General features: G+C 37.5%; 1 protein-coding gene across 44 annotated transcripts in view; it reads left to right on the forward strand.

The window, feature by feature from the left end:
* The window catches only part of FBXO38 (F-box protein 38), a 65,103-nt gene that overhangs the window by 25,387 nt on the left and 24,643 nt on the right, over positions 1-15,073 (forward strand). For 38 of the 44 annotated variants that reach the window (XR_015167663.1, XR_015167664.1, XR_015167665.1 and 35 more), the window contains 3 exons: positions 5,265-5,435; positions 7,094-7,236; positions 8,127-8,337. Coding sequence is in view for 39 of the 44 variants with exons in the window: in XM_086412293.1 (XP_086268419.1) it covers positions 5,265-5,435; positions 7,094-7,236; positions 8,127-8,337 (525 nt within the window). In the remaining 5 variants the exon portion in view is untranslated. Of the gene's footprint in view, positions 1-5,264; positions 5,436-6,403; positions 6,555-7,093; positions 7,237-8,126; positions 8,354-15,073 lie in introns of those variants that run through there. The other 6 variants (XM_086412316.1, XM_086412315.1, XM_086412317.1 and 3 more) reach the window with 3 other exon arrangements.

Genomic DNA, 15,073 nt, shown 5'->3' on the forward strand with positions numbered 1-15,073 from the left:
TTTCACTCTCTTTAACCCTCATTAAGAGGCTCTTTAGTTCCTCTTCACCTTTTTACCATTAGAGTGGTATCATCTGCATATCTGAGGTTATTTCTCCCAGCAACCTTGATTTCTTAAGACAGTCCAGATCAAACAATATGACTGTTGTTTTTCCTTTTTCAGTGAAATTGCTAACATTCTCTGTTTCTACAGTATCTATATAGTAACTTAAAATTATTAGCTTTAGCTTAATTTTATTAAGCTAATAATTTTAAGTTTACTGTATAGTAACTGAAAATATGTTATATATATTACTATATAATAACTTAAAATTTTAAGTTAATAGTAATAGTTAAAATTATTATTGGTAATTTGGTGCTTTTTCTGCAGTCTTGTTTTTTGTTCTTCCTAAGAGCTAAAAACTTAATGGATTTGTATATTCATGATGACTATATTTTAGGTCCACTGAGAATTGTCTTTATAACCAACTATTTCTCAATAGTGTTTGTTTCCCCTCAACACACATTTTCATTTGAAAACACTTTACCTTTTGACTACCATTATCTTATGTTTGCAACATAGCTTATTTCATAGTCTTCTTTATACTTAATAATCTATTAGTTGTCTTTTTATAAGTCATTCTTCATATTTGCTACAGTTCACCCATTTCTCTTATATATGTACTTTCCTCCGTTACTCCAAAGATAAGTCTGGGATTCTCTGTATGGGAATAGGTGCCAATTGCCTCTGACAAACATGGAGAGATTACAGGTCACTGCTTATACTCTGTCACTAATCTCTTGCCTCTTAGCCATTTAGATTTTGAAATATCTTTCCAGGAGGTTGGGGTGGCTCCTGGTAAAACTCGCATCAGTTCTTTGTTCCAGAGATTCTGGCAAAATATAGAAATATCACCTTTGTCCCCATACACTTATGGTAAAAGTGGCAGTGCCAGGTTGGGGAAATGGATGTGCTGAAAAGTAGATGCTGTGTACTAGGAATGTAAGAAAAGTGATCCAAGGATGAACACTCAGAGGGGTTCTTTGTTTACGTGGATTCATGATTTCAGAGCTTTGTGGGAAAGTGCTAGGGGTGTAAAACTCATTCAGATTCAGGAGAAGTATAGAGTAGTCTTTAGTGTTGGGACTTTGGAAAGAAGGAGTGAGATGGAATTTTATTAATCATGGGACCTGGGGAAAATCATTTCTTGGCTTCAAATCACCCAATAAAAAAGTAGAAAACGGTCTTATATCCATTTGACAAGTGAGAAAACATGGACTTTTATAATCTCTTACACTTAGAAAGCATTCAGTAGGGCTTCCCTGGTGGCTCAGTGGTAAAGAGCCAACGCAGGGGATGTCAATCCCTGGTCCAGGAAGATCCCACATGCCTCTAAGCAACTAAGTCTGTGTGCCACAACTACTGAGCCAGCATTCTGGAGCCCTCGAGCCACAAGTGCCAGAGTCCAAGTGCCCTGGAGCCTGTGCTCTACGGGAAGCTACCGCGATGAGAAGCCCGTGCACCACAACAGAGAGGAGCCCCCACTCAGAGTAGCTCAAAACACTATAACAGAGTAGCTCACCACAGTTAGAGAAAGCCTGTGTGCAGCAAGAAGACCCAGTGCAGCCATAAGTAAAATAAATCTCAAACGAAAAAAAAAAAATTCAGTAAATGGTAGCTTTTATTCTAGCTGACCTCTGGGCTGAAGGAAAAAGAAACAATCTAAGTCCTAGGTGATGTAATCAGGGTTCTGAAGAAGTGTGACAATCAGGAGACCCTAAAAATAGGAACAGATATCAAAGGAATGAATGTAAGACATGGATTTATCATGCTAGGCTGCAGCAGTAATGCTGGAAACACCCACTCAGGTTCAAGATGATCATAAGCGAGAAGGCAAATTATACTTCACAGAGCAAAAACAAAGTTTTTACCAGGAGATTAAAGAGTATTTCTCAGCAAAATTATGAAGAATTAGTTAAGGTAAAATGTCCAAGAATGCCAGTAAATACAAAAAACAGGGACCCTAGGAGCGAGACCATGAATTGTATGGAAAGAAATTTAAAGAGGTGGGAGTAAATCCCAGTAATGGGCAGGACAGCTTCACCAGAGCAACAGTGTTTTCTTTGTAGTTTGTGTCAGTTTTGATCGCTGGGATTGTGAGAGACATTTATTGGGTTCCTATATCCCAGTATTATGCTGGACATTGAAAATGTAACTGTAAACTAGGCAGAGTCTAGTTTTTCTTCAAATTGCTCATAGTAAAGTGGACCATCCTATAGAGTAAAGGTCAGGCAGGTAGCAGGAATAATAATAGGAAGCAGGAGACACAGTGTGATATCCAGTGGCATAATCTAGACTGGCTGATCACTAAACCCAGCCCCTACTTTCTGACAAGACAGTAGACCCTAAAGCCCAGACAGAGAGAACAGGAGTGTCTGAGTTAAAAGTCCACTCTCTAAGGTATAAATATTTACTAACCAATACCATAGTTCTAAAAATGGATCCAGATTCTCAAAGTTCACTCTTCTCTACACATGGCCACACCTGACTTGAAAAACAGTATCCTTATACAGCAAAAGAGTTACATTTTAAATAAATAATTAATTAATTTGGCTGTATCGGGTCTAAATTGTTGTTCATCGTGTCATGCGAGATCTTTTAGTGCATCACACAGACTTTGCAGTTGTGGTGTGTGGGTTTAGTTGCTCCATGGCATGTAGGATCTTATTTCCCCAAGCAGGGATCAAACCCACATCCCTTGCATTGCAGGGTAGATTCTTTACCACTGGGCCACCAGGCAAGTCCCAGAGAGTTGTATTTTTAAGATTTTATTTTTCTTTTTAAAAGCTAATAAAACTTTACCATAAATGTAAACCAGTACAATGTATCCGTCAGTTTTGCTTTAAGACTTCACATTCTTTTTTCCTTTTCTAGACAACTGAAAATAATCTGCTAGCTGTCTCTTAACTTTTAACATAAATTTTTATTTTGCAAAATAAAGGCTACCATTTGTACAGAATACCTAACCCAAGATTGTATCTGAACCTGACAATGGACAGATGAAGCAGGACGGTCATAAGAGAGTAATCATCAGATCAGATCAGATCAGATCAGTTGCTCAGTCATGTCCGACTCTTTGCGACCCCATGAATTGCAGCACGCCAGGCCTCCCTGTCCATCACCAACTCCTGGAGTTCACTCAGACTCACGTCCATCGAGTCAGTGATGCCATCCAGCCATCTCATCCTCTGTTGTCCCCTTCTCCTCTTGCCCCCAATCCCTCCCAGCATCAGAGTCTTTTCCAGTCAGTCAACTCTTCGCATGAGGTGGCCAAAGTACTAGAGTTTCAGCTTTAGCATCATTCCTCCCAAAGAAATCCCAGGGCTGATCTCCTTCAGAATGGACTGGTTGGATCTCCTTGCAGTCCAAGGGACTCTCAAGAGTCTTCTCCAACACCACAGTTCAAAAGCATCAATTCTTTGGCGCTTAGCCTTCTTCACAGTCCAACTCTCACATCCATACATGAACACAGGAAAAACCATAGCCTTGACTAGACGAACCTTTGTTGGCAAAGTAGTGTCTCTGCTTTTGAATATGCTATCTAGGTTGGTCATAACTTTCCTTCAAAGGAGTAAGCGTCTTTTAATTTTATGGCTACAGTCACCATCTGCAGTGATTTTGGAACCCAAAAAGATAAAGTCTGACACTGTTTCCACTGTTTCCTCATCTATTTGCCATGAAGTGATGGGACCAGATGCCATGATCTTCGTTTTCTGAATGTTGAGCTTTAAGCCAACCTTTTCACTCTCCACTTTCACTTTCATCAAGAGGCTTTTTAGTTCCTCTTCACTTTCTGCCATAAGGGTGGTGTCATCTGCATATCTGAGGATATTGATATTTCTCCCGGCAATCTTGATTCCAGCTTGTGTTTCTTCCAGTCCAGCGTTTCTCATGATGTACTCTGCATATAAGTTAAATAAACAGGGTGACAATATACAGCCTTGACGTACTCCTTTTCCTATTTGGAACCAGTCTGTTGTTCCATGTCCAGTTCTAACTGTTGCTTCCTGACCTGCATACAAATTTCTCAAGAGGCAGATCAGGAGGTCTGGTATTCCTATCTCTTTCAGAATTTTTCACAGTTTATTGTGATCCACACAGTCAAAGGCTTTGGCATAGTCAATAAAGCAGAAATAGATGTTTTTCTAGAACTCTCTTGCTTTTTCCATGATTCAGCAGATGTTGGCAATTTGATCTCTGGTTCCTCTACCTTTTCTAAAACCAGCTTGAACATCAGGAAGTTCACGGTTCACGTATTGCTGAAGCCTGGCTTGGAGAATTTTGAGCATTACTTTACTAGCGTGTGAGATGAGTGCAATAGTGCGGTAGTTTGAGCATTCTTTGGCATTGCCTTTCTTTGGGATTGGAATGAAAACTGACCTTTTTCAGTCCTGTGGCCACTGCTGAGTTTTCCAAATTTGCTGGCATATTGAGTGCAGCACTTTCACAGCATCATCTTTCAGGATTTGAAATAGCTCAACTGGAATTCCATCACCTCCACTAGCTTTGTTCGTAGTGATGCTTTCTAAGGCCCATTTGACTTCACATTCCAGGATGTCTAGCTCTAGGTCAGTGATCACACCATCGTGATTATCTGGGTTGTGAAGCTCTTTTTTGTACAGTTCTTCTGTGTATTCTTGCCACCTCTTAATACCTTCTGCTTCTGTTAGGTCCATACCATTTCTGTCCTTTATCAAGCCCATCTTTGCATGAAATGTTCCCTTGGTATCTCTGATTTTCTTGAAGAGATCTCTAGTCTTTCCCATTCTGTTGTGTTCCTCTATTTCTTTGCATTGATCACTGAGGAAGGCTTTCTTATCTCTTCTTGCTATTCTTTGGAACTCTGCATTCAGATGTTTATATCTTTCCTTTTCTCCTTTGCTTTTCACTTCTCTTCTTTTCACAGCTATTTGTAAGGCCTTCCCAAACAGCCATTTTGCTTTTTTGCATTTCTTTTCCATGGCGATGGTCTTGATCTCTATCTCCTGTACAATGTCACGAACCTCATTCCATAGTTCATCAGGCACTCTATCTATCAGATCTAGGCCCTTAAATCTATTTCTCACTTCCACTGTATAATCATAAGGGATTTGATTTAGGTCATACCTGAATGGTCTAGTGGTTTTCCCTACTTTCTTCAATACTGGATGTTAAATAGTTGACAGCTTAAGTTGTCAAGATTCCATGACACTAAAGAATCTTTTGTTTTTTAAATCTTTTTCTAGGCAGAATGGCTAATGCAGATCTGGTGAAATATGGTTTGGCTGATGTGGTGGAAAATCCTGGTATTATCACTGATATAGGGATGAAGGCAGTCAATGAAGTTTTCTCCTGTATCAAATATCTGGCAATTTATAATTGCCCCCATCTACATAACCCATACAATTGGATCTCAGGTACTATATCTTAAGTACAGGTATATTTTATTGATGTCAAAATAATACATATCTTTGTTTTCTGTATGGCATTAATTAACATTCCTCATGTAAAATGTAGATTTTTATATAGATTGTTCATAGAAGCTCTGGGAGCCTTTGATAACTGAGTTAGAAATACTTTCAGTGCCTCTTTGAACTCCTGAGATTCTCTGCCTAGAAATTTGCACTTGTCGAGATTATAGATTCAGTCGTACTAATTGTTATGTGTTTTTCTTTGGGCCGGGCATGTAAAATTAAGCTTAGGAATTGTTGCCTGGGATATTATGGTTGTTTTCTCTGTGTTACCTTAAAATGGCATATCATCTGAACAGACAAAGTAGGTATGTATGTATTTTAAAAACTTCAATTAAATGACATATTAAACACGTAGTGAAATTTTCTATTACCTTAAAATTTTAGGCTACTTCACATGATATCTCCCTGCCTGATACCTTGGGTACAGAAGTGTGACTTTTGCACTTGGTATTTTCCCTTATGAGAGGAGTTTTATTCCGCGCGCCCCGCCCCCGCCCCAACCCCAAGAGAGTAATGCTATTTATTTTTTTTAAGGCACTTCTTAGATACCTAAATTCACAAGCCTTTAATAAAGTCAGAGCTAGAGACTTTTCATTTTGACATCCTCGTACCAAACAGGCCCTCTCACTGACAGCTGCAAACCAACACTGACAGCTGTCTGAGCCACCACACAGGGATACTACAGCTCCACACAAAACCTATCTCCAGGCCTATTGCAGGGCTCCTGAGCCTCTGCTAAGATCAGTTGTTAGAATGGCCATGTCTCACCCATGGGAAGAGAAGTTCTACCCCTTGCCCAGCTGCACCAGGAAGCTATTGGAAAGTACAAGCTTTAGGTTGTAGCTGGCATAGATCACTTTTAAAAAATAACATTTATTGGGTTTTTGGTTTGTTTGTTTTCTTAAATACAGAAGAGTATAAAGAAGAAAATAAAAAATGGCCTATAATCCCATCACTCAGAACTCCTGTTAACACTTAAAAACTAAAAGTAATACATGCACTTGATAAACAGTATCAAACAGTACAGAAAGGTACAAAATGAAAGGCCTCCTCTTCTCAAAGGTAACCACCATCAATGGTTTCTTGTATATTTTTCTGGACAGGTTATTTTGTGCATTTGCAGCCTATACATGTATAGCATTTAAAAATGATTTATGTATACTGAAGGACCTTACTATGTATATACATTGTCCTGTAACTTGTATTTTGCATTGAGAATATTTTGGAGAGCTCTCCATATTAGCAGGCTTATTCGGTTCTTCATTCTTTTAGTAGCTGCATAATGTTTTATTAAAGGAATACACCAACATTTCTTTTAACTAGTGTCCTGTTGTTAAATAGGCATGTAGGTTTTAAGTGAATCACATTTAAACAAAGACAGACTTACTTTCAAGTTAACGATTTCCAGTCCATCTGGTTCTCATGAAATTGGGTAAGGAGACATCATAGTTCAGAGTCATTAAGTATTAGAGATCATGAAATAAGATAAAATTTACACAAAGAAAATGGGTTTGAAAGTCTTTGTGACCTATAGCAAAATTCATGAGTAATGGAGAAAGTGTTAGTTAATATTTTCTCTGGCCATGTCATTTCTTCAACAGACCACTCAAGGTGGACTCGATTGGTTGATATCAACTTAGTGCGTTGCCATGCTTTGAAGCTGGACTCCTTCGGCCAGTTTATTGAATTGTTGCCCAGCCTGGAGTTTATTTCACTGGACCAAATGTTTCGTGAACCACCCAAAGTAAGTCACATTTGAGAGAGTTTTGTACTCAAGAAAACAACCTAAGTAACTTTTTTCCCTAATGATATGCCTTTACAAATGATATAATATGACTTTTTACTGCCAGCCTCAGTGAAGGAAGGCATAAAGGTTATAATAATGGATGGCCATATGTTCTTGTGAGTGAATACTAAGGGGTTTCCAGATAAATAAAAAAGTAAGTGGAAAGCTGTCTCCATCAGGTTTATAAAGTTAAGGTAAGAGCAAAGGTGGAAATTTGAGCTAAAGCAAAAATTATTACTTAGAGTAGTTAGTTGAAAGATTAGATCTCTAATTAGCAACCCAAAATATAAGTAAGGATTAGGAACTTATTTTGGATGTTTTGCTGCTACTTTTTCTACTCACTTGCGTATCTGGGGAAATCTGAAGTTGCCCAGTTGTACAAAATGTTATTTTAAAACTTCTTAATGTATACAGAAACTTAACTTATTGTAATAAAAACTTAATGTTTCAATGAATTAAGTTCTCTCTTGTCAATTCTTAATGGTTATACCCTCACTGTTAAAGCAGTGCCATATAGTAGGGAAAGCTCAGCGGTGCTGCATAGTAGGGAAAGCTCAGGGTTTGAGGACAAATTATTTGGTTTCAAGTCTCAGGTGTAACACATACTGGCCATGCACTGTTGGGCAGATCCCTTCCCATTGTACATGTCATCATCTGTAAATAAAGACTAATAACTTTGTCTTGCTTGAGGTGTTATGGGCCTTAAATGAGGTTCTTTATGAATAGATGAAAGTATTTCTTAAAGTGCTATATAAGTATTCTATGTAAAGATGAAATGAAGGAATATTAAAACTGCAGTGTTTAATTCTAACCCAAATTAATAAACATGTGGTTTTGTCTTGCTTCAGGGCTGTGCTCGGGTTGGTCTGAGTGCAGGCACGGGAATTGGGGTTTCCTCGGCCCTTGTTAGCAATCAGAACTCCAACAATGACAATGATAATAATGCCCAGAATAATGCCAACATCCACGACAACAATCACCATCACCCAGATGACTCAGATGAAGAGAATGACTTCCGGCAAGACTTGCAGCCAGGAGAGCAGCAGTTTGCAGCCGACGGTAACCCAGATCTTTTGTGAGCTCCAGATAGAGATGATTTTTACTTTGGGTCATGTTTCTCTGACTTTCCTGTTTCCCTCTCCTCCATTTCAGTTTGTCACTTTATACATTGAGGAACCTTGCTAACAAAGCAGCTGATGGGTGGATGGAGTTTGCCTGTCTACTTGCTTGTTTTAAAGTTGTCTTTGCGACGTCTCTTGTCCATAGAATCTATTGGAGGTACTTACAGAAAGGGAAGGACTCAGATGCCATGAGAATTAGGGTGCAGTGAGCCTTAGAAGCCTGGCTTAATGGAGATTTAGCTGTCAGGATTTGGGTGAAGAAGCATCTTTCGGTATCTTGCTAAACAGTAGATATTCTCTCTCACCATTGAACTTGAGTGTGGAGATCATTTTTGGATGTACCAAGAATTGGAAAAATGAATATCAGATATGTGTAGAGATTGTGTTGGATACCCTTCACACACCTCTCGCCATTAAGTCTTCAAAGCCACCGAGAAAATTAAGCACATAAGCTAATAAGGACCTATGGGATTTCACTTATGTAACTATCCATCCAGTTCTTTGATACTGACTGAGCTCCTGCTCTCTGCCACCCCAGCTATTATTAGGCTTCATCTGCCCATATTGATGAGTGAGAATGGAGTGAAATTGTTTCCTTACAGATGTTCCAGTTTCTCAGTTGACACTTAAGAACTGGAAAAGGAATCTCTTCTAGCCACTTTTTTGGTTGTTGCCCCTTCACTTATTCTCTTGGGCAGAGTAATTAATGAAAATAGGGTGCCCTGGTGTATTCATTACTTTCATAATGAAAGTATTCTGTGTATAATTTCCTTTAAGATCACTCTGTATATGCAGGGCCTGACCTAAGAATCATTTGTAGGCATTGTCTTCACTTCCCTGCCCTACATGTTCTCTCTATAGAGAACTCTCCATTTTGGCTTTTGGCAAAGTCACCAGTGGCTCTTTTATAAAGGTTAGTGATATTTTCTCCACTTGTATCTTCTCTGACATCTCATCTTAGCTGCATTTGTCACTGTTGTCCACTTCTATCTTCCTGAGGTATTTGCTTCTCTTGGCCTTTCTGAAACCATTTTCCTGATTTTTCCTCCTATCTCACTGGACACACCTCCTCAGGTTCCTTCACTTGTACCATCTCCTGTCCTCCACTCTTGTCCTTGCTCTCCCTTTTTCTTTCTATAAGCTTATCCAGTCTCATGGCTTCAGTGCCAACTATATACAGTTGAATTCTAAACCTTTATTTTCAGCTTTGATATTTCTGTTTTTTTAAAGTAATTGCAGTTATATCCAACTTCATACTTCTGATTTCCACAGGAGTACTTTTAGGCATTTCAAACTTCTGGCTAAATCTCTCCTCCTAAAACACAAAAACAAAAGTGCAGAGCCAGCAAGTGCTAGGGGTTAAGGGGTGGAGTGTGGAGTCTGCTGTTTCTTTGCCTTCTTGTCCTTGTGTGCCATCACAAAGATCTGGACTTCAGAGAACACTGACCATCTGTAGGAAACTGGTGCAGCACTTGAAGTGCAGCACTCCACAAATCCTCCGAACGCAGTTGTGTTTGGAGTTGATGTGCTAGACAGAGTATAGACTCCACTAGAAAGTTACATGGCCATTGGCTTCTCGGTATAGAATGGGGGGTGCCCTTCATTGTTAAGTCATATATTGATGCAGCACGAACCAAAACATATGCAAGAATACTGTATTCGATTTAAGAGAGAACAATGAAACTTACATCCACTAACATTTGAAATTAAGGTTCAGTAGATGTGAGATATAATTACAAAACAAATAACTTGAGGTACCGAATTTGTCAGATGTGTTATCTTCAAATGCTGAGAAGTAAAGGAGGTTAGTGACAAAATGCCAAGATTGAGGAACTAAACAGCCTCAACAAGAGGAAACCTAAGAATACCAAAGATGGTGGCAGCATTTTAGAGAAGTGAATATTGGCATGAAACATTAGGCTCCATGGGTCTTTCCAACTTCATGCTATATTTTTGTGTATTTTTATTATTACATACATGTCAGGTTAATTCTTTTAAATAAAAAATAAGGACATGGGGAATTCCCTGGCGCTCTAGTGGTTAGGACTCGGCACTTTCACTGCCATGGCCCAGGTTCCATCCCTTGATGGCACCCACAAGCCACAAGGCACAGCCAAAAAAAAAAGATCTGGAGAAAGGGCATGTGACTGTTGATCAAAATTCAAAGTACAAAGAATTCAAGTAAAAGAAACAACAGGAAAAAAAAAACAAAACAAAGAATGGTATAGGGATTAAAAATAAAAGGGATCATGAAGAATGAATGTTAGCTGAAATGACTAATATTAATGCTTGTACTCCTTAAGTACCAACATAACAATATTTTAAACAGTTTGAAATTGATATTCACATGTCTACTTTACTTACTGTAGAATTTTAGAACTTTTCATAAATGTACTTTTGGATTAGTGCTAGAATGAAGTAGATTTCACTCTGTTGCCCTGTTTAACTTAATCAGCTTGCATGAAGTAATTGCCTGTCAAAGAAGGGCATTGTAAAATTTTAAAGACCATTTAATTTATATAAGTTAAGTGTCTTTGCTAATAAACCACTGAAATAAAATTTGGTGTTTTTTTAGTGAACATTATCATGAAAGTAATAGATGACTCTAACAAAAATATGTTTTCATTGTTATACAGAGTACTATTTAATTTACCAAGATTCAATAATTTGGTTACGGATATTATCTTAGATTTGCACTTCCAAAACTGTTAAGATTTAGAATGCTTTATTGTGAACTACTTATGTTAACTGAAAATCTCAGTTCATTACCTTCATTTTGCAGCACTGTAAAACAGGAGGAGATAGCCATATTTTTTAACAATTCTCATTGTCTAACAATATTACCATCTGTCAAAATCATGCTTCTGTAATTGCTAAAGCATTTTGCCAAGTTATTTAGATATGATTACTTTTGAAGTAATTATAACTGTAAAGCATAGTTTTATTTATATATCATTAACTGTTTTTCTATCTGGATTTAAAATAAATCCCATGTACTTACTGCTTTCAAAAGTGGGGTGCCACTCCATTCCCTCACCACCACCCCTGCAAATTAACCACTAAGTGAAACTGCTCTGCAGCATTTATTTTAGACAGTGGTTCTCAAATTTATATATAAAAGAGACCAGTTAGTGTATATGTAAAATCGCTCAGCTCCATCAAGGTTTATGATTATATTAGGTAACAGGATTTTTTTTATAACTGAAACAACATTTCACCTGAACAGAATGTTTGTTAAGCATTGATATTTGATTAAAAGATAGCTTACATAGTTTCTGTAAGTTAAAATTGTTCTGAAAAATATGTACTTCCTAATGATAAAATACTTTGAAACAAAAAAATCAAAACCAAGAATCACTTAGAACTTCCCTAGCCCCAAAGTACCATCATCTCATTTAATTACCAAAGACATCTATTGAGATATTATCCTTTCTTTTTTTTTTTTAATTATTTAATTGGAAGCTAATTACATTACAGTATTGTAGTGGTTTTTGCCATACATTGATTGACATGACTCAGTCACGGGTGTACATGTGTCCCCCATACTGAAACCTTCTCCCACCTCCCTCCCTCCCCATCCCATCCCTCAAGGTTGTCCCAGTGCACCGGCATTGAGTGCCCTGTTTCATGCATCGAACTTGGACTGGTGATCTGTTTCACATATGGTAATAGACATGTTTCAGTACTATTCTCTCAAATCATCCTGCCCTCACCCTCTCCCACAGAGTCCAAAAGACTGTTCAGTACATTTGTATCTCTTTTGCTGTCTCGCATATAGGGTTATTGTTATCATCTTTCTAAATTCCATATATATGTGTTAGTATACTGTATTGGTGTTTTTCTTTCTGGCTTACTTCACTCTGTATAATAGGCTCCAGTTTCATCCACCTCATTAGAACTGATTCAAATGTATTCTTTTTAATGGCTGAGTAATACTCCATTGTGTATATGTACCACAGCATTCTTATCCATTCTCTGCCAGTGGACATCTAGATTGCTTCCATGTCCTAGCTATTATAAACAGTGCTGCGATGAACATTGGGGTACATGTGTCTCTTTAAGTTCTGGTTTCCTCAGTGTGTATGCCCAGCAATGGGATTGTTGGGTTGTATGGCAGTTCTGTTGCCAGTTTTTTAAGGAATCTCCATACTGTTCTCCATAGTGGCTGTACTAGTTTGCATTCCCAGCAACAGTATAAGAGAGTTCCCTTTTCTCCACACCTTCTCCGGCATTTATTGTTTGTAGACTTTGATGGCAACGATTCACACTGGTGTGAGATGATACCTCTTGTGGTTTTGATTTGCATTTTTCTGATAATGAGTGATGTTGAGCATCTTTTCATGTGTTGGCTAGCCATCTGTATGTCTTCTTTGGAGAAATGTCTGTTTGGTTCTTTGGCCCATTTTTTGTTTGGGTTGTTTATTTTTCTGGTATTGAGCTGCATGAGCTGCTTGTATATTTTTTGAGATTAAATCTTGGTTAGTTGCTTGGTTTACTGTTATTTTCTCCCATTCTGAAGGCTGTCTTTTCACCTTGCTTATAGTTTCCTTTGTTGTGCAGAAGCTTTTAATTTCAATTAGGTCCCATTTATTTTTGCTTTTATTTCCAATATTCTGGGAAGTGGGTCATAGAGGATCCTGCTGTGATTTATGTCAGAGAGTGTTTTGCCTATGTTCTCCTCTGGGAGTTTTATAGTTTCTGGTCTTATATTTAGATCTTTAATCCATTTTGAGTTTATTTTTGTGTATGGTGTTAGAAAGTGTTCTAGTTTCATTCTTTTACAAGTGGTTGACCAGTTTTCCCAACACCACTTGTTAAAGAAATTGTTTTTACTCCACTGTATATTCTTGCCTCCTTTGTCAAAGATAAGGTGTCCATAGGTGCATGGATTTATCTCTGGGCTTTCTATTTTGTTCCATTGATCTATATTTCTGTCTTTGTGCCAGTACCATACTGTCTTGATGACTGTAGCTTTGTAGTACAGTCTGAAGTCAGGCAGATTTATTCCTCCAGTTGCATTGTTCTTTCTCAAGATTGCTTTGGCTATTTGAAGTTTTTTGCATTTCCATACAAATTGTGAAATTACTTTTTCTAGTTCTGTGAAAAATACTGTTGGTAGCTCGATAGGGATTGCATTGAATCTATAGATTGCTTTGGGTTTATACTTATTTTCACTACATTGATTCTTCTGACCCATCAACATGGTATATTTCTTCAACTATTTGTGTCATCTTTGATTTCTTTCATCAGTGTTTTATAGTTTTCTATATATAGGTCTTTTTTGTTTCTTTAGGTAGATTGATTCCTAAGTATTTTATTATTTTCCTTGCAATGGTGAATGGAATTGTTTCCTTAATTTCTGTTTCTATTTTCTCTGTTAGTGTATAGGAATGCAAGGGATTTCTGTGTATTAATTTTACATCCTACAACTTTACTAAATTCATTGATTAGCTCTAGTAATTTTCTGGTGGTGTATTTAGGGTTTTCTATGTAGAGGATAATGTCATCTGCAAACAGTGAGAGTTTTACTTCTTCTTTTCCAATCTGGATTCCTCTTATTTCTTTTTCTTCTCTGATTGCTGTGGCTAACACTTCAAAACCATGTTGAATAATAGTGGTAAGAGTGGGCACCCTTGTCTTGTTCCTGACTTTAGGGGGAATGCTTTCAGTTTTTCTCCATTGAGGATAATGTTTGCTCTGGTTTTATCATATATGGCTTTTATTATGTTGAGGTACTTTCCTTCTGTGCCTGCTTTCTGGAGGGTTTTTATCTGCATCTATTGAAATAATCATACGGTTTTTATCTTTCAATTTGTTGATGTGTATCACATTGATTGATTTGTGAATATTGAAGAATCCTTGCATCCCTGGGATAAAGCCCACTTGGTCATAACGTATGAACTTTTTAATATGTTGTTGGATTCTGTCTGCTAGAAGTTTTTGAGGATTTTTGCATCTATGTTCATCTGTGATATTGGCCTGTAGTTTTCTTTTTTTGTGGCATCTTTGTCTAGTTTTGGTATTAGGGTGATGTTGGCCTCATAGAATGAGTTTGGCAGTTTGCTTTCCTCTGCAGTTTTCTTGAAGAGTTTGAGTAGGATAGGTGTTAGCTCTTATCTAAATTTTTGGTAGACTTCACCTGTGAAGCCATCTGACCCTGGGCTTTTGTTTATTGGAAGATTTTTGATTATAGTTTCGATTTCCATGCTTGTGATTGGTCTGTTAAGATTTTCTGTTTCTTCCTGGTTCAGTTTTGGAAGGTTATACTTTTCTAAGAATTCATCCATTTCTTCCAAGTTGTCCTTTTAATTGTCATGTAGTTGCTGATAGTAATCTCTTATGGTCCTTTGTATTTGTGTTGTCTGTTGTGATTTCTCCATTTTCATTTCTAATTTTGTTGATTTGATTCTTCTCCTTTTTTTCTTGATGAGTTTGGCTAATGGTTTGTCTATTTTATTTATCTTCTCAAAGAACCCGCTTTTAGTTTTGTTGATTTTTGCTATAGCCTCTTTTGTTTCTTTTTCATTTATTTCTGCCCTAATTTTTATTATTTCTTTCCTTCTGCTAACTCTGGGGTTCCTCATTTCTTCTTTTTCTAGTTGCTGTAGGTGTAAAGTTAGGTTATTTATTTGATTTTTCTCTTGTTTCTTAAGGTAAGCTTGTATTGCTATGAA

The sequence above is a fragment of the Bos grunniens genome, chromosome 7, assembly GCF_055505025.1.
Source record: "Bos grunniens cultivar Pamir isolate PY7600 chromosome 7, Bosgru_T2T1.0, whole genome shotgun sequence".
Taxonomy (NCBI): domain Eukaryota; kingdom Metazoa; phylum Chordata; class Mammalia; order Artiodactyla; family Bovidae; genus Bos; species Bos grunniens.